Source organism: Plutella xylostella, chromosome 19, assembly GCF_932276165.1.
Source record: "Plutella xylostella chromosome 19, ilPluXylo3.1, whole genome shotgun sequence".
Lineage (NCBI taxonomy): Eukaryota > Metazoa > Arthropoda > Insecta > Lepidoptera > Plutellidae > Plutella > Plutella xylostella.
In genome coordinates this window covers 4,117,021-4,137,542 of record NC_063999.1, presented here as the reverse complement: position 1 = coordinate 4,137,542, position 20,522 = coordinate 4,117,021, and the positions used below count along the sequence as shown (strand labels likewise).

Below are 20,522 nucleotides of genomic sequence, written 5' to 3'. Positions count from 1 at the left end.
AAAAGTATTGAAAAATTACCATTCGTTTAGAATTTTTCGGTTCTTCGATTGATAAAACAAAAAGCGTATGTTATATCAGATGAGAAAATGCTAGTTGCTGCAATATTGTTGATGCTTCGTTACGTGAATAGCCGCACTTTGTTTAAAAATCAAATTTCTACTAGGAAGTAATAAAAATGCAAAAAATACTTGTCAAATATTTATGAAGATCGAGAAAGTAATCAACAAAGATATATTATACATCATCTAATGTTATGCAATGAGTTATCTACCTACAACAATTAAGTATTATTTTATTATAGTCCGAGACAGTAAAGTTAACAATTAGTAAATAGTAAACATACTACTTGGAGAGTAATTGACAGGAAAGCGACATTGACTCAGTCCACATTCTTACCATAGAGTATATTATAAACAGGGAAATTCTTAGAGAGCGGGCGACATGGCTCGTCCCGCACTGGTACATTATCCAAAACTTTTACTTGTATAGAGAGAGGATAATTTTTATAAAATTGAAACAAGGGATCGAGGTTAAGTGTATGCTTTACAAACTTTTTAAATTGCTATTTATCATTATTGGTTTTGACGTCCTCACCATGAACACTTATGTAAATTATTATATTAAATTCGAATAGATACTCTACTAAAAATAATTTTATACTCGATCATATCAGATCAAATCAATAAAAGTAATAAAGTAAACCCTTTAATCATTTAGAAATACGTTAATAAAATTTCACAATATAGTTTAACAGTTACACCGAATATGTTAAATAAATAAAAATAAACAATATAAAATGTAAAGAAATCGTTACACGTTACTGGATACAGAATGTGGGCACCGAGATACAATCATTTTAACTATTTAAAGCTAAGCAGGACGTCCCAATGATCACTAAGTTGACATCACACAATGCTTTGTTCATTTAAATACATTTACAAGAATTCAAATGACTCCTAGAAGGGAATTGGAAATAAATTTAAAGTAACAATAAATTACTTTCTTAACTAAAGTCTATTAAGATTTTCTAATTCTTTTCAGTGTAAAAAGTTTCGAAAATAAGAAAATTCTAATAATCCTACACAATCATAATACTGTAAAAGTACATAACACTCAATAACATGTCGGAACAACATAATTTGTCATCGCGAAACCTCGGATAGAATGAATCGTCAAATCATAAAAAAATAAACAAAACGTTCATACGTAAATTTTATATCATTTGCATCAAAACATATTGCACTAAAACTCCATACATCATATAACTTAACAATAAATATTGCGCCAGCGTCATACACCATGCTCCTGAAGTAAAATTATATTTATTAATCTTAAAACACTAGAATTTTAGAACAATTATGTCAGTCAGTTCTCCGATGAAACAATTCATCCTACAAGCTTATACAGAATGTTGCAAAATGGGTTCTAACTAAGCCATATTGATTTAAATTACATTAATTAAGTACCTTTTCAGTAAAGGCCTACTCAGTAATATAAATAATCTAACATTCTTAAAACAAAAGTTCTATAGAATGCCAAAAGTATTGCCTTCCCTGCTTAAAATTTCCTATTTTTCAACATCCTGTATTTATAGTTAGTTATAACAAGAAACATGGAAATTTCTCTAAATATAAGTACCTACTTTCAGAACATTGTGCTAACTACAGTCCTATAATATTTTGACTAAATAGTAAGTACGATTTGGTGCTCAAAATTTATTAAGTTTAAAGTGTTAATCAGTAAAAACTATAGAATTATTTATCTACAATGAGTGTGTAATAAGTTAAAAAATAGTTTCAGGGTTTAGGCTGGTACCAATTATTTACTGAATTTAGTAAACCTATCACTATTTACTTGACTTGTTGAAGACAACACTCGACTCGCAGAGACCATACTGGTTACAAGTTCAGTCTTAAATTAAATTAATTAACTCATTACAAAAATAACGATAAATTAATCTACTTTCTAAACGCAACTTAGAAAACTGACATCAACATCTTTAAATGGTTTGACTTATACATTTTGGTTTAAGTTCTAGACACGTATTTATTGGCCAGCTTGTCATTCAAAATCAAATTTAATACTTAACGAAATAGGAATTAGATTACAAGCCGCTTCGTTCATCATAATATGAGAATTAAGTCAAAGAGTATAACTTAAAATATGAGTTTAACAACCAGACAGTCCCTGAATATGTTCTTTCCCCCTCAGCTCTTCGCTTAATTCATACCTCTCTCTCCCTTCCGCACTCGAGTCACACTATTGTCTGTTATATTTCTGTCACCTGAAACAAAACAAATGTTTGAGTAAACACGTATCTCAAATTGAGATTCTCAATCTTCTCCCCAGACCTCTTAGTAATTTACTGAAAGTCAACAAGTAATTAATGCAGCGTAGGTATTTCTCACACCTGTCGGGTTTGGACCATACCTACTAAGATGATGATCATCATAAGCATAAGTCCATAGTCCTCTACGGCTGCTATCCACCTACGCCTATCGAGTGTCGATGTCCATAAAATGTCTATAAGAATTAATACCTACGGTAGATGGACAGTGCCAGCTCTATCACAGCTGTAGGTATTTAAGTATTAAAACAACACTTTCAGTTACAATACTGAATAAGTAGCTGTAAATACTATAACTCTTCTCATATTATGTTGGCTTGTCCAGATCTACTATAGAAACGAGATTATCTATTCTTGAACCAACAGAGCGCCTATCTCAGCTATTGCAACACCCAGGATTGCTGCTCCAGTTTACTCGGGAGCTAGGCTGGCTGAGCTGAAATTAAGGGGATATGTATGTACAAAGGTTGCACTCGAGAGAAACTTTTGTCTCCTCTCCGAATATCCTACTAATATTATAAAGGCGAAGAAGTTTGTGAGTATGTGTGTATGTTTGTTACTTCTTATATCAAAACGGCTGAACCGATTTTAATTAATTTTTGTATGAATTTAGCTGACACCCTGGATTAACACATAGGCTACTTTTATCGCGGAATTCCCACAGGAAAACTTTTTAAAATGAAGCGAAGCTCGCGGGAACAGCTAGTAGTATATAGGATGTTGCAAAAAGAGTATACCTACTAAGCCGAAACCTGCATGGGCAGCATGTTAGCGGCTTAGTATACTCTGTTTGCAACACCCTGTATATAATAGAATATGTATCAACTCTACTCACCCTTACACGGTCCGGGATGCAGCGGGTCCACAACCCTGCCAGCAGCACACGTAGCCCTCTGCAGGCGGCACCACGACGGGTAAGTCCGCCGGTCGCTCCCGCACAGCGCCCGCTTGGCGCCGGCGCCGCACGGGCCGCAGGTGACGCAGCGGGCCCCCGACGCGCCGCCCTCGACGCAGCGCTGGCCCGGCGAGCAGTGGATGGAGGAGCAGGTTGCGTTCGCTGCAAGGTTAAGAGGCGCTGTTAGGATGGCAACACTGACTCAGCCCACATTCTTATAGAGATCTTATCCAAAACTTTACATAATTACTTGTATTGAAAGAGGAAAATTTGTTAATTAAATTGAACAAGGGATCGAGGACATCGAGGTGTATGTATAGTACCTACCTATAGACGGTGTAAATGGCAAAGTCAAGTCAATGCAGCGCTGCCCCGGAGAGCAGTGGATGGAGAGAGTTAAGAGTGTTAGGACAGTGGAGTTTTATAGTGGAAGCAGTAGCTGTTAGGAGGCACGGTCAAGCAAGTGTGCGGACAATTTAGCGACCGCAACCTTACTGTCAGTGCCAAATACATACAGAGCTCTGAAATATTTATGGCCGCCGCCTACGGCTTGGTATATGGGCTCTATGGCTCGTGCTCGCGTTGTCTAAGCTTTATAATTTTCAAGTGTCAATGAAAGTAATTTATTTTGTAAGTATAAATACTTACCTAGTGTACTAAATACTACCACCTAGAGTCTAAAATAACAATAATCTTATGCAAGTTATTGCCAATTGCCACCGATACACCGTTTTATCGCTTTCGGCAGACGTAAACAAATTTATCATCATTAACATTCAAATACCTATGTTCAGTTAGACTTCAATCGCGGAAGCTGGTACGCATATTGGCATTGTGAATCTACAGTCGTAAAATATGGGCCACATTAGTTTGAAGCACGTCGTAAGGATTGTATCAGCTATGCGTGTACCTCCGCGAATGCATTTCCCTCTGGCTGCCAGCCAACGTTCCGTCATTATACAGGTAACTGGTTCAAACACCTAAGTAAATTCAGTCCGAATATACTCGGTATTTTCAAGAATTAAAGCTAGCATTTGATGTACTCTGCAGTTGGTAATAGCTAGAGAGCAGAGCTATGCCGACTTACAAGATAGCTCGCATTTCTAGACCAGTCGTAAAACTGAATGGCCCCAGATATCTGACATACCTCGCTATAGTTAGTCTGTGTAATGACTTATGACAGAGCAACATTGCGGCGATGTAGTGCTGCGGATATAGTTAGTATAGCTGGGAAGTAGTAATTAAGATGTATCAATTATTGGGAAGGATTGCAGATACAAGTGACATGCTGAATGTGGTAGTCGTAGTCATACGATTTCAGAACAGCACTAAATCCAAAATACCCAAGGATCCGTTCTGCATATTCCTCAAAAAGTCTCCATCATATTTCAGCTTTTACAGACTGAACAAGCCGTGCCAGGGGGAACTTCATAGGCCCAAAAACATATTCTTTAACATTACATGCTCATCCGACACTAAGCAAACATTTTACTAGCATCACAAATCACAATTAAACTTACCTATGCAAGTGCCTCTATATCAGTACACCGTACACCCCCTGCTCAAGAGGGTTAGGTACTTTAGCTTGACCAATAGCGAACGGACGAGAGCTGTCATGCAATCTAAAGCGCTCCGAAACCTCTTATTGTCGTAAGCTAGGCTCTTCATCTTACTAGTGTCACGCAAACTCACCTATACAAGTGCCTCTATGAATAGCGAACCCACGAGAGCTGACTGCAATCCAGAGCTGCGCTCCGAAACCTCGTTTTTCGTATCTTACTATTGTCACAAACTCACCTATACAACTGCCTCGATACGCCAGCGCGCGGCCGCGGTCGCACGCCGCCTTCCTCAGTGCGCAGGCGCCGGCGTAGGTCCTGCCGTCCACCGCGCACACGGGCGCGCCCGCCACGTTGCACTCGCCGCACCGCACACAGTGACAACCCAACTCAAGAGAGGAAAGGAAGAGAACGAACAAGAGATATCATGCAATCCAAAGCAGCGCTCCATAAGTTAGATGGAGCCCTGTCCAGCCTGCATTTCTTCCTACGATTTTTTTTACGTCATAGGCAAACCATAGTGAAAGCTGCTGTCCTCTTACTAGTAAGTATTATAAACTCACCTATACAACTCCCTCTGTAAGCCAGCGGCAGCGCGCGGCCGCGGTCGCACGCCGCCTTCCTCAGTGCGCAGGCGCCGGCGTAGGTCCTGCCGTCCACCGCGCACACGGGCGCGCCCGCCACGTTGCACTCGCCGCACCGCACGCAGTGGGCGCCCAGCTCAGCGTCCAGCACGCACTTCTTCTTGTCTCCGCAGCGGACGCCCTCGCAGTTGCCCACTGGAATAGAGGTTGTGGTTTTACTCCTAGTTTCAATAATAATAATATCTATCCATAGCTGACAGTTACAGTGCTAAGTATTTTGACACATTCAAAGTTACAACCTGTCAAAATCGTATGAGAGTAACTACCAGTCATCGGTAGAGTTATATTGAAACTGGCAGTTAGTCGTGTTGGTTGGGATATAAGTAGGGGTGTGCGTAGCCCATAAAAGGTTTGTCATTTGGGGTTAATAAATCATGGAGTTTCAAAACTTCATACCTACTTTAGTTAGATCAGTTTTAGCTATCTGCACGACATTGTAAAGCTTACAAGTCTGTATATACAACTCGCCAATAATTAGTGAGTAAATATTTCCTCCGACCCATTCCCGCCAACCCGAGCGTCCCAGCTCGACAGAAAAAACAAGCCATTTGCATAATCATTACAAGATCATTGCGGGTTTTTATAGACAATTACTACAAGAGTTGCTCGGGAGGCATGTCAACAACATCATTAGCCGAGATCAAATTAACACGGTGTAATAGGGCCCTTATGTCTCGGGATATCTTTCGATCGTTGACATTGTCGCGCTCATGATTTTACATAAAATGCTGGCGGGGTGATTATATTGACTACATTGACACCACAAGATGATTTATTTACATTATAATAGGCAGGTAAAGGTTTTTATAGAATATATAATATGAGACTAATAATATAGCTATAGTAGAGTTCACCTGCCTAGGTATTCTACTGTAATAAGTACCTAGTTGATCAAAGACAGATAGTATTGAGTTAAGTGAAGCATTCTATTCGGTTGAAGTCGCGCGGCATGGCGTTCTAAATCTCTGGCGCCACTTCAGATAGTATCGTGTTTCATAGGCTGGCCTGCGTCTAGACTAGAGAGGGCCCTGCAGCCTGGATTACCGATCATCTATCACTCCGGAACACGCCTATGGAACTATAATCTACGACTAGTTATTGGTCAAACTCTATTTAACGAGGACTACATAGTTACAAGAATGGTCTTTCTAAAAGTGTATTTTATAAAAAACCATTAGGCAAAAAACTGATTTAAGTTTGTATATTTTATGTACCTACGTAATAGTTTTTGATAAAATGAAGGTAGAAACTGGCCACTGTACGTGGATAGGTAGTTAAAAAATGATTGCTCATAATTTTAATTGGTTGCTGTAAAATTTTATACCATAAGGTCAGACTGGCTGAGCCTATCCCTCATAAAGTGATGATAAGCGAAAATTTTACGTCTAGTCCAGCCGGTAATTGCCTACATTACCTAGATGTTAATATAAAATGAGGACGTCTGGGACGAGCCTATAGGTACCTACAATATTTCATGAATTATTCATTACAACATAATCTGTTATAACTCGAAACTCGATAAGTTTGATATCTCCGTAACATGAAAAAAACTGTTCACAAGATCTACATTCTCGTATCTACAGGCTGTTGCAAAAGTGGTAAAAAATACTTATACAAAGGTGAAAGGGGGTAATCCTGAAGAAGTTTGGTTCAACCATATTAGGAAATCAGCTCCATTTGAAAAAAATGTGCGTAAGTACCGAAAAGTAAAGAAAGTCGAATTTAGGTTTATGTTACAAAACATGCATTAACCATGATGTGTAATCATGAAAAAGCGAATCTCATGCAATGCACTAAATGTATCGTCGCTATATTCGTGCAAGTCGTAACCTATTTCTGTTTAATGTAAAGATAAAGCTATGTGAGCAGTAAATGAAAACTAACAAGCCATCATGATGATAATTTCTATTGTCAGTAAAATGTAGTACAAGAAACCAGTGGACTGTCTTCGCAATTACCAGCAGTCCTGGAGTAATTGGTTTATTTATGATGAACGGTTGTCGCATCAAATGCGAGTATAATTTTATGTAAGTAATAAAATAAAGTGTTTAGAATTTAAATGTGCACTTTAAAACATATTTTATGTTATTTTTATGAATAGACTTACTTATGTTGTTATGATGAGGTTTTATAAGGTCGTATATGTTGACAATGCAGGGTTGGGGGTCACTAGCTTACTAAAAAATATGTAAGTACTTAAGTTTCGGGGCGATTCTGTGCTAACCACGAGTCTGTCTCGTTCCTTGCAGAGATTGCGTTCCATGTAGAGATTGCATGAATGCTCTAATTCTTCGTTTTTATCAAGCTACAGTACCCTTTTTGTTGCGCCGGGAAAAATATATTTACTTTAATGGTTTTGTAATACAGAGTTAGAAAGGTAGAGTTACCTAAACCGTATACTTAAAGCCAAATTCAATACGCAAAAAACTGTATTCATATAGTTAGAGCTAGATAGGAGTAACTATAAAATATTTTATTACAACACAACATCACGCTAACGCTAAAAACTTCAGGAACTTAATTATAGATTTAATAAAATTTTCGTTACTCTCTTTTATAGCCTACTGAGAAGATGATGTTTAATGGTTAGCTAGACCGCCTCATGTAGGTACCCAACAGACCTTTTATTTCGTTTAATTAACAAACTGCAAACTGTAACTTAGCGTTGTTAATAAGGAAACAATCATAATATCAATGATTATCAATCTTTAAATGAACATTACTAACTTTTAAGGTCTGCCCTATCGTCATAAAGAAGATAGACACAGTTTAGAGAAAATAAATTATGAGCTGGGAAATGGACATCAAACGAAATCCCCTCGATGTTTGATGATTTGTAGTAAGTAGGTACCTCTATAAATTACCAGATAGTTTATAGCAAAACGTAGGAGGGCAGGTACACATAGACAGTCCTCGTGCAGGAGGATATCGACAACGTGGTCCGATGGTCTCATGATAATGGCATTGTACTCAACGCAGAAAAAACTAACCTACTTGTTATACAGTCCCCATACTCATGTACCCCTACGTCTATATGTCAACTGGTTGCCCATAGCTTTGACTGCTTTCATAATAAATGTGTCAACTGCAAATGTACAACTATAAAACAAGTACCGTGTGTAACATATCTAGGAATGTGTATCGATGAAAAGATGGGCTGGACAAAACACATAGAAAAAATACTGAATAAGTTACGCATATTGTTATTTAAATTTAAACAGCTTTCCTTCAAAGTACCTATTTCTGTTCTAAAAACAATATATCTATCTTTGGTAGATTCCATTATATCTTATGGACTGGACTGCTATGGATCTATATTCAAAACGTACATGGACAAAATAGAAAATATTCAAATAAATTTTTTAAAATTGTTAGTTAGTAAAAATATAAGAAAAAAGTATAGTAATAATAATAAAGCATTGTTCTCGATATGTAAAATATTACCTGCATCACTGAAATATAAATACCTTATCGCGATTAATAGTCATAGCACTCCAGACCATAAGATACCAATACACCACGGGCTCAACACGAGAGCTGCGGCTCAAGGTAAATACCAAACTGTAAAAGTTAATAACTATTTTGGAGGCAGATTGTTACAGCGCAGAATTCCATTGTTATATAATGAGATGCCTATCCATATAAGAAATGAACCAAATAAAAATACATTTTCAAGATAATATAAAACTTTCCTTCTACAAAATATAGCTATGTAATTATTGCTAATTAAAACCTACCCTATATAACATTAATAATCAACAATATGTCTAGGTATGTAACGTTAGGTATGTCTATCTTTTGTAAAGTTAAGAAAATGTTAAGTTAAAACTTTTTAAGTATAAGTAATCATAGAAAAAGAAGTGCGACTCCCTCCCCACAGACAAACCAATATGTACTTGGTTTTGTGGGATGTATTAGGTTAAGCTTATTTGTGAAATAAATATATTTATTCATTTATTCATTCATTCATTTTTCATCGTAATTTGCGAAATTAAGTTTCAAAAGCAGTGTTGAGTGCCCACTGGCTCGCGTGCCCCGGCGGCGGCGGCGGCGGCGGCGGCGCGGGGCCGGTTTGAGGCAGTAATTGCACTCATTTCACCGTCTCCGATGACATCCTGCGACCGCCTCCCCCCTCCTGCCTTCACACTCATTCAACATCCACCATTAATGAACCTTGCCACGCTATTATCACTATTTACTATCTTAATCCCACCACAACTAGCCCCGACAACCGACCGAGCGGGATATGCTAATGCTACCGTTTTAATAACCGCCTCCTGAGCCTTGTTAAAAACATTATATATCTCTACTTAATAATTTCCAACCCCGGGAGATAATTTCCATACGCAATCTGAATAACAAGAAATATGAAAAGTACGAGAAACACTGTCTAGACATTATACATTGTAGCTCAAGTCACGAAAGTTCCTTGCGGGCACAATTTATTCGCACTGTTGCAATTAGTTGTTTCCTACCAGTACAAACATCTATGGCAAAGGGAAAAATAAATGTCTGCCTATCTGGTTGTAAAAACAGTTGCAGGCGTGGAGCAGCCGGCGGCCGCCCTCGTGGGCCGGCATCGGGAGACCACTCATTCACACGCAGCCACCCGGGGCAGCCAGCAGACGTATCGAGCATCGCAATGAGGCATTATTGAGTCCCGATCCCAATAGAGATGTAGCCGGTTCTAGGAACGAGAGGCAATTTACTACAGCGATAGTGAGGGAGTGCCCGACGGTCATTACGGTACGGGACCGGGATTAATGCCGAAGGAACTGAATAAAATAAAGACTCGGTAAATGAACGCCGCGGGAGAACCGCGCTCGAGATTTCAATAGACGATTGTTCTTTGTGTGCGGATAAATTGAAGTGATTCGTTTTTCAAACTTGTAGCACGATCACCCATTACTATTCGAGAGTAGCGGCGCGTATAATTCTCTTTTGAGTCTAGAACTGCATAATAGTTTTGTCGCTCATTGTTCTGCGCGCCTCTTCGGCAGACTGGTGGGGTTGGCAGTGCGCTGGGTACTCAACAACCGTTGTAGATTTTCTCGTCGTCGTGCCATTAGATGAAGACGCCATTATCTGCGTTCCTTAATCGAAATGTAATAGCCACCTGGCGAGTCGTCTTCGACGTCTGACTTGAAGATAGCCGACATCGCTTGATGGCCTCCGATCAAGGGCATTAGGCCTGAGTAGCGGCTTCGTCGGATCAGACCCGGCAATTGTCATCACAGGGCTCGTGATGAAATGACTTGAACAATATGGCTTTCTAAGGTTACCTACCCATGCTCTACCACATTGTAGGTATTACATCATTCTCGATGTTACTGCGAACTCTGTTGCTAAGGTAATGTTTTTACAATTGATACAACTACAAAACCGGTCGTTCCATTGACTACCAGTTGAACTTTTTGTTCCACTTGTTTGTAAGTGGCTTCTTATATAAATTCTGAAATAATTGCCGGAATGCTTAGCCCTTTTTAGGGCTAAAGTGGTCTCTCTAGTGGAAGCTGGTAGTAATAAGTATTCTGGTTGGCGCGTTTATAAAGCTAAAGTTAAAGCTTTGAAGTTTATTTTTATGCTGGTATAGAGAATTTACCTACCTATTACTGTTGTTTTACTTAGATTAGTATGTTATGATACCTTTAAAATATTTGGCCATGCCACCAATTTTTAATGTCTTTTCTGAAATTATGCATTCAGATAATTTGTAGGCCGGCATGGCAGCCTGGCTTCGCTACCTAGACTTATTCTGTGCCTAGACGGAGGCTGGCCGGCCCTAGCTGCCCCCTTTTCAGCGAACCGCGCTGTCACGCCTCAGTAAGCCAATAATGAACCAACTGTGATGGGGCTTTAAACAATCATTAGAGCTACAACATTAAATGCATTATTCTGTTGCCATGGACTGTTATTAGTGGTTTTCTGTGTAATGAATGCACTGTGACTTGTAATGACGATGTGACTAACTAACTACCTCTAACGGCCAATAAATGGTTATTAAAGGTAGGATATCTTATTGGATGCAGTACTATTTCATTAAGGGGTATATTTTCGATGATCTAGTCTATTGCTTTTTACTGTAATTAAGTGATTGGGTGTGAATTAATTCCTGCATCCAGCACAGCCTGAAGTGACAGTCGAATACTTATACACCAAGAATTCCCGGTTAGTTATTTATATATTTACTACTTATCTAATCATTCATGATGTTATGTTATGTCGGGGATATCGTTTGTGATGCGTTCGATAAAGTTACGGTAAGTAATTGGCCGTCTAGACTAGACCCAGGCGGAGACTTGATATCATCGGCCGGGATGATTCAGCTACTTTTCAATGGATGGCAAAATGGACATGAAACATCCGCTGCTAAAAATAGAATCTAGCTGTTGTTGTATTTTTCCACTATGATTAAAAGGTACCTAAGGCTTACCTTGCCTATCTTTACTAAAACTACTTCCTGGTCCTTCTGAAATCGCTAAACAATGTGTTAAGGTGCGCTGAGCGTTACTAAACAAATAATACCGGTTCCACATTATAAGTAATTTTATCAAAATTAATGCCAACGGGAAGTGACCTGATAAAATTCCCCAATCAAATCACTCAATCAATCTAATCATTGATAGTCCGGAAATATTATCCAAGATAGGATTAAGGGTTCCTTATCACTTGACTCGTAGAAGGCCATTGTTACATGTTCCCTCCGCTAACTGTACCTAGTTACCTAAACTACCGGCAAAATATGTAGTTTATTGGTAAGGGCATGTAACACGTACCTACAACAAAATTTTCACCGAATCGGAAATTGACCTATTCTGCAGTAGCCTCTCTAAAATTAAAAACTTTTTCATTGAGGAGTCGTTTGATCTCTAATAGTACCTAGCTAGGTCTAGGTACATAACTAATATATTTAAGTAGTTGGGGGCCGTACATCATTAATCACGTGAGTTCGTTTTTCTCATTTTTTTACCCCCCCCCTCCCCCCTGGTGATATTTGGTGAGGTTTGGAACGACCCCCCCTCCCCCCCTGAATCACGTGTATTTTTTTTGGAAGTCTATGTAAAGGCTATTTTTGACTGGAAAAAATAAAATCGTTCAAATTTTTGCGCTGTTCAAAATTTCTGTCGAAATACCTAGCGCTTTTTTTGACAAAAAATTAATACACGTGATGTCTAACTAGACCCCCCCTCTCCCCTCATGATGTTTCGTGAGGTTTTCCGTACCCCCTCCCCCCCCTTTGAGCCTCACGTGATTAATGGACGGCCCCTTGGTGAATAACTTTATGTGTTACATATAAACATTTTATTTATTGTTTAATTCAAATAATCTGGGGGCACACTTGCATTTGGTATCTATGATACAAACACCACAAATATTGTAACTTTTCTGTATATGTATATGTATACGTCTATTTTTATATTTTTTTCTCAAATTATGTTGCCAATAATAAGTTAGTAGGCACTTAATTCAAATTAGAGCTTAGATTTTTACCTGTTTTACTGTAAGTTTGTTTCTATCTGGATTCTGTTAATGGCATGTCTAATAATATATTAAATAGCTATTTTAAGTTATTATAATTAAGAACATGCTGTTGGTTCTCCAAAAAATATAAATAAATAACTCCTCATTGATCACGTCAGGAAAGACTAGAAAACCTTCCTAAGGCATAAACTAGGACTAGGAGTATTTAAGTTATGTAAGTTTCTTTTATGTGTGTGTGTACAAATAAAGAATATTCTATCTATCTATCTATCTAGGACATACCTTTGCACTGCCCCGGGTAGTCCATGGCGAGATGCTTGGCGGGGCGGCGGCACGCGCGGCGGCGCAGGCGGCACAGCGAGCGGTAGGTCTTGCCGTCCGTCCCGCAGACCGCCCCGGCGCGCCGGCACGAGGCTGCGCACACGCACCGCGCGCGCCCCCCGCGCACCGCGCAGCGCCGCCCCGCGCCGCACGACACCCCCGCGCACGACTCTGCTGACAATAAGCAACATGTAGCAGAAGCAAGTCTAGATTACACCAGAGGGCTAGTACGGGGCGCATTTAAGACGTGACAAGAGTTTTGCAGCGCTCACTCACATCGCGCAGCCTAAGAGCGAGTGCTACGGAGGACTCTTGTCACGTCTTAATAGCGTCATGTGCTACAGGGCCAGATAGGTACCTAATAAAGTAGCTGGTTGAAGAGGTTTGGACAGAGTGAAAGAAGGAAACATAGATTGTCAAGTGTCGTGGTTCAGAAGCAACTAGCAGCTACCAACTCCACCAACCCGCACTAGGCCAGAGTACTAGACTAGGCCGAAAATCCTTCCTTCGTTGGAAGGAGACCCGAGCCCCAGCGGTGGGGACGTGATGGGTTGTGATCTTAGACATGTGATGATGCTGATGAACCAGCAGCCGTAGACAGTCTAATGTACAGGGTGTTGCAAAAGTGGTATAGTTAGCTGAAGGATAGTTACCCCCTTGATAAGAATGACCCCGGAGTCCCCCACAACACTCTGTATACCTAAAGGGTTATTTTTAAGAGGATGATAATAATATGCTTACAGATGGGTAAAAAAAGTCCCAAAATAGGTGCAAAAGCTTGATGCACGTTTATTGAATATACAACATCACCGCCACTACCATTCCGCTTTCAGGTTTCCACAGCAGTCATGCGGTACTTACCAAAAATTCCCTAATAATTCAGGAAGTCATGATCATATGAAGGGTGACTTAATAACGTACCCAGTGTGGTTTAGATTACACTAGATAGGTACCTAGTAAAGTAGCTGATTGATGATGGTGTGGACAGAGTGTAAGAAGGAAACATAGACTGTCAAGTGTCGTGGACCGTGGTGCAGCTACAGAAGACTATTAACGAGTTGTCTTTGATTAGGTATCATAATAATTAATTAAATTAAAACCGGTAGGGAAACCTCTGTATACAATCCTTGTCTTTACAATCACGTCTGCGTCATCCGATTGTATTTGTCGTAAGCCAATACTCATACAAACAGGCTCATAAATTTCGAAGTATTTGACAAGGTAAAACCGGTAGCAAACAAACAAGTTTTTCTCGTTAACACCTACAGGACACTCGATACCGGCAATTAAGTGAGGGATCAAGTTTCATTGAAGCAATCATCATTATATGCAACCGCTTTACTCGCAAATAGATAACGTGATAGAATGAGATCATATGAATAACCAGCACGGGGGAGTTAACTACGTATCTATCAGATAACTAATACTAGTTATGATGGGAACCGTCTATCATGATGTTTATTTAATAGCGAGAGATGTAGGCAACGGAAGCAGACTAGCAGATTCTATATAAAGAAGGCACACTTGTGACATATACAAATCAAATTGCGAAATAAAATCAAATAACACAATTTTCCTCAAAAATCGTTGCACCATCGCTTGCGAAAACGATTATACATTCGAAAACCGAACGAAGCACAATTAATTCACTGTTTATGTGATGTCTGCGCATCATAAAACTTCCTTGTATGACAATACAAGGTATCGGTCACTGAACCCAGTCGCTGCTCCAATTCTTTGCATTTTATGTAAAAAAAAATATTGAAATTTACGCTCCTGTGTTAATAAGTTATAATTATAGTGGCTTCTTTTTTATTTTTAAGCTCGTGCTACACAGTATGTGAGTCTTATAGATACTATTTAAGTACATTCTTGGTCCTATATTTCTATTTCAGGATTTAGTATTATAATTTGCTGTACAGCTTATCGTTTTCCCTCTTCTACACTTATTAGCTTACTAATTCACACTTAAGTGGCCAGTTGGTGACACTAAGTATAGTCTAGCTTGGACCAACAAGTTATGTGACTAATGCATCGAGACACCCGATCCTAACGGCTCAGTCTATGGCCGGGTAAATCAATGCAGATTCAGTTATGATTTCGCTCTGCCAACGGCTTTACGTAATCAGAGTTCCGTACCTCAAAAAGTAAAAACGGAATCCTAGATAGATTATGTTGGGATATTACAATAAGGTCATCTTAACAATAAGCTATCATCAGCCACTACCCTCCCACTGCTGGTAACATCCTTGCAGTTCACTTCACACTCTGCCTTGCCTCCTTAATTCAGCCACTACAGTCTATCAGTCAGCGCTCACTGACTTCGCCCGGCTTCGCGAGAGCGAGTGCGGCAGAAAACTTTTGTCTCGTCTTGCCGTACGCGTCTTGCGCTCGTGCTAGGCCTTCTGGTGTACTCATCCAGCCACTACAGTGCTACTACCTGCTGTAGTTTGTGCCTAAAAAACCCTATGGACACAAATGTCACTTACCAGCGCAAGCAGTACATGGGTACCCCCCGCTGAGCGCCTTGAAGAAGAATATCTCGCCGCTGTCCAGGTCGCGCGGGCTCCAGGCGGCGGGCCCGCGCGCGCAGCACTCGGCGCGCCCCACGCGCAGCGCCGCCACCGAGCTGCAGCGCCCGCCGCGCTCCATGCCCGACCAGCAGATACCGGCTGGTGAGGACAACAGGGGAGTTAAAAAGGATGTTATTTTGTTTCCAAAGTTCAAACGGGCGGAAAAGGTCGTCAAGAATTGACTTAGTTATAAGATAAAGATAAAGATAAAAGATAAAATACTCTTTATTGCACACAAACAGAAACAGAGTTACAAACAAGAAAAGAAAATAAATAGCACAATCGGCGGCCTTATTACTAAAAGTAATCTCTTCCAGACAACCAAATTGATAGGAAATAGAAAGAAAGATAATGGGTATCGTGTGAAAACAAGAGATATTTATAAACTACATTAATATAAAGTATAAACGATATGTAAATACCTACTAGTTATATACTAGCGTTAGGACTATCCGCTCAAGAAAATGCCACCCCCTTATCCTTAAAATCTTATATTTATTTTATCCCTTATTGCCCAAATTATATAATATATAGGTATCTGTCATAATTTGTTTCAATTAGGGCCAGCGCGCGTGTGTCATTTTTGACATCATTGTCATCCAGCCACAAGTATGGCGTACTTACTACTTACTCCTACGTCTATCGCCCAACTAAGAAAAATAGGAGGTATGTAGCAGTTTACGCAAGACCATATAGTTAATATCAATGTGATAGACAGCCCGTAGTTGGTTACTAGGTAAGTAGTGGACATTGGCCTCTCCAAAGGAACGCCACATAACTTTGTCCTCGGCCTTCCTCATCAAAACTACCAGCATCCATTTGAGGCTAAAAGAGATCAATGTAGTCCAATGCTGAAAAGTCCGCTATAAAGCTAAAATCCGGCGAGGACATAAAAATATGAAAGTCGAAGATAGACCTCCTTTTTCGAAGTCTTAAATAACTCGCATACTTAATGCAAAACTAATAAAAAGAAGCATGCAATGCTCGGCCGGCCGCGCGTCGTGACTCATATCGCTAGACGATCACCAGACTATTTTTCCACCGGTCACGTGGTCTGAGCGCCGCCATACAAGGATATTGCACATTCTTTTATATCCATAGTGGTTAGAGAGGGGTATATGTGTTTGACGTCAGTGAGAAAGTAGCGCTACGTCTAAGCTAACGGCTGCATCGTATTCTTTGCTACAGTGAAAATAATAAAGACATTGTTCTTAATTTTGTAGTCTTTTCAAAAAAATTACGATGAATCTTTATTGTTTGGTAAGTATATTTAGATCGCGGTGGCGTTAAACATTGTTCATGTCATAGGAATGCATCTTCCTACGCTTTTGGTCTAGCTTTTCCGGGATTAGTCACGGCCGGCTTGAAAATGCCAACTCGTGATGGGATTTGGTATTGTATTCTATCTAAATTATTATTTTTATTTTATAAGTGACGATGGAGCACGCTTTTCAGTCTTGCTGAAAAAACTGAAGGGCTGGTTTGGTCTGCGAGTGTAACGTGGTTTACCGTAGGTACCTAACTACCTAAATAATAAATAAATAAATAATCATTTATAATCATCACCTACTAAGTTAGATTCCATCCGATCACTATTAATGTAAGTTTTTTACAAGCATACCTAATAATAATAATGACCGAAACCGGAAAAGTTTTTTCACCAAATTCTTTGCAACATTTCTGGTTTCATTATCTGCAGGTGATACATAGTTGCGGACGGTGCGATACCAAGTGAGAATAAATTTATATAATTTTAGCGTGTGGCCGGCCGGGCGCGGGCGACGGCCGTTGACTCGAGATGCTTGCGTTTTCAATTATTTATCCTCCGGTTCCGTCAGTTTTGGCGCCACTTTTTATTGGCCAGCCGAAGATCCGGCTGCGGCTCGGAATAATAACTGCTCGCGCTTCCATTGGCCTGCGGGACCGCAGGTGTGTCTTTATTATGGAGGCTCCAGTGTTAAATTCAATTAAAAACATGCCAATATCATTGTATAATCATCAGGTATGATGTATACGGATACATTTGCAAAAGTAGAAACTACTGCAATCTGAAAGGGTGATACAGGTCAGGTAGGTAGTTGTCCTGGACTTTTTTTGGTGGTTACGACTTAAAATTTTAGACTTGTAGTAACAAAACTTGTTTTTTTTTACTTTCACAAATGAAATTTTCTGTTAATTTCCATTGAGTTATAATTGACAATGTTACCAATGTTAATGCTCTATAAACTTCACGTAAAAAAAGTGTAACCTAAATCTTACGTAGTTTGAAAACAAAACGATGTGTGGCGAAAGCCACCCTTGGTAGATTATATAACCATGGTAGTTTTTAATACATTTCATCTGGCACACTTTGTGTCGCCCTGTGGCCACCCTAGGCACAGCGGGATACCCAAGGGCTCGCTCTCTTCCCGCGACATCACCAGCCCGATCGGACGTGTCATTGCACCAGTGTAATTAGTGTTAAAATAAATGGACTTGATATAGGAACGACATAGTTTCAGTTAATCAAATAACTCCATATTGGTGACCCCGACGTGATTTAAACGCGATTAATTCAAAACATTAATTACCGCCAATTTTAGTGCAGTGAAAGTAAAAGTGAAGTGCCGAACTCTGCGTACGCGTCCCGCTATATCGCGCCATCCGTGTCTATATCTGCAGTGCTACCAGCGATTGTAGATCTCATCGCTTTCTCGTCGTTTTTCCGAACCGTGCTGTGTTAATTCATTCAATTCGTGGTCGCATAACTCTGAGACCACACACACTCCATCGCGTAATTTCGCGTCGCGTACCCACGCCGCCGCCACCGCCGCCGCCGCAGACGCCGTTGACGCCCTTGCGCAACATCTGGTCAAGTTCGCACCCAAGCCGACTGACCGACTACCTGCGCCGACCCAAGCCAACCCTGCCGGACCGACGCGACGCAAGTAAAGACAATAGAACAGTGTTCAGTGAAAGTGTTAATTTTAATTTTAGCGGACTTTAAGTTTAACTTTATTTCGTATAGTAGTTAACACATACCTACATACCTACCTACTTTATCTTCACTGTACTTTGTTAATAATGGAGTCCGAACAGCTCGCAAACACATCAGCATCTAGCGTAGCAGTGGATAGGATATCTATCAAGGTGCCGCCCTTTTGGCACGAGAAGCCAGTTCTGTGGTTCGCTATTTTAGAGGCACAGTTTATCCTCAATAATATAAAGGTTGAGACCACCAAATTTTATTATGCGGTGCAGCAGCTCCCCCCAGCAGTAGCGGACGAGGTGAAAGGAATTATCCTTAATCCCCCTGCAGAGAACCCGTACTCCGCTCTGAGGACAGCATTAATAGGTAAGTACGAGCAGACGTACGAGGAAAATGTACGCCAAATATTGGAGAAGGAGGAAATCGGAGATCGAAAACCATCCTCCTTCCTTCAGCACTTATCCTCCTTAGCCGGCACCGCGTTTCCAGAGCGCACGATCAAAACCATTTGGCTGGACCGGTTGCCTTACATCATGCAGGGCGTACTTAGGTCGCAGAAGTCTGCATCACTAGTAGAATTGGGAGAACTTGCAGATGAGCTGCACAATATGAAGCATCCGGGCCCAGTTCATTACGGTGTAAATGCTGCTAGTCGTTCGCCCGCACCCGTCAGCAGCTCCCATCTACCGATCGTGATTGATAGCTTGAATGAAGCCGTAAGTAAGCTTCAGTTGGAGGTAAGTAACCTCAGACATGACTTAACAGCCTTAAAATCAGCGCGCAACCGAAGCGGCCACCGTGATCGCAGCTCTAGCCGGACCCGTAATAGCAGCCGTAACCGTGTGCCTGCTGGTTTGTGCTGGTACCATAAAAAGCACGGTGACAAAGCGGATCACTGCACAATACCGTGCTCCTGGACAGGTGCCCCATTAACTAAGGGAAACTCCAGCAACAATCAGTGATGACGGCCACTGATTGTTTACCACTAAGCCACCGTCTGTTTGTCACCGATAAATTTACTGGCCAACGTTTTTTAGTCGATACCGGTTCAGATTTATGTTGCCTGCCCAAATCGTATGTTCGAGGATTACGGGCACCAGCAACGTATGAACTGGTCGCTGCTAACGGCTCAAAAATTCAAACATACGGTTTGGTGCAACTAAATCTGAACTTGGGACTACGGCGAGACTTAAAATGGAGTTTTGTGGTGGCAGACGTTTCCGGCGCTATTATAGGTGCCGACCTTTTGGCCCACTATAATCTTTTACCGGACTGTGCACAAGGTAAGTTGCGTGACGGAAAGACAGGCTTGTCTATCCCCGCAGTGCTTGCCGATGGTAACCAGCCTAGTGTCAAATTGGTCTCTTTACCTGACACGCCTTATGCCGCAATTTTAGCTGAATTTCCTAGTATCACACGCCCACCAGGAACTACTCCCGATGTAAGTCATTCTACTTTGCACTACATCAAAACAACTGAAGGATCACCTGTCACCTCTCGTCCTCGCCGACTCGCGCCTCATAAGCTTCGCGCCGCTCAGAAAGAGTTTGAACAAATGGTCCAAGTTGGTGTTGCTAGGCCATCTAGCAGTCCTTGGTCTTCCCCACTTCATCTAGTCCCAAAGAAGGATTTCACCTATCGTCCCTGTGGCGATTATCGTGCACTCAATGCTCGCACAGTTCCCGACAGATACCCAGTTCGTCACATAGGTGACTATTCCCATAACATAGCT

At 40.6% G+C, this 20,522-nt stretch overlaps 1 protein-coding gene across 2 annotated transcripts in view; it reads right to left on the bottom strand.

Annotated features, from left to right (window-relative positions):
- Positions 1-186: 186 nt before the first annotated feature.
- Positions 187-20,522, bottom strand: part of LOC105386865 (follistatin) — a 32,257-nt gene continuing 11,921 nt past the window's right edge. The window contains exons 2-6 of one of the 2 annotated variants that reach the window (XM_048627548.1): positions 15,739-15,921; positions 13,211-13,423; positions 5,366-5,581; positions 3,184-3,405; positions 187-2,285 (exon numbers count right to left, since the gene is read on the bottom strand). In XM_048627548.1, coding sequence (XP_048483505.1) covers positions 2,221-2,285; positions 3,184-3,405; positions 5,366-5,581; positions 13,211-13,423; positions 15,739-15,921 — 899 coding nt within the window. In that variant the 3' untranslated portion in view covers positions 187-2,220. The remainder of the gene's footprint in view (positions 2,286-3,183; positions 3,406-5,365; positions 5,582-13,210; positions 13,424-15,738; positions 15,922-20,522) is intronic. The other variant, XM_048627549.1, reaches the window with a different exon arrangement.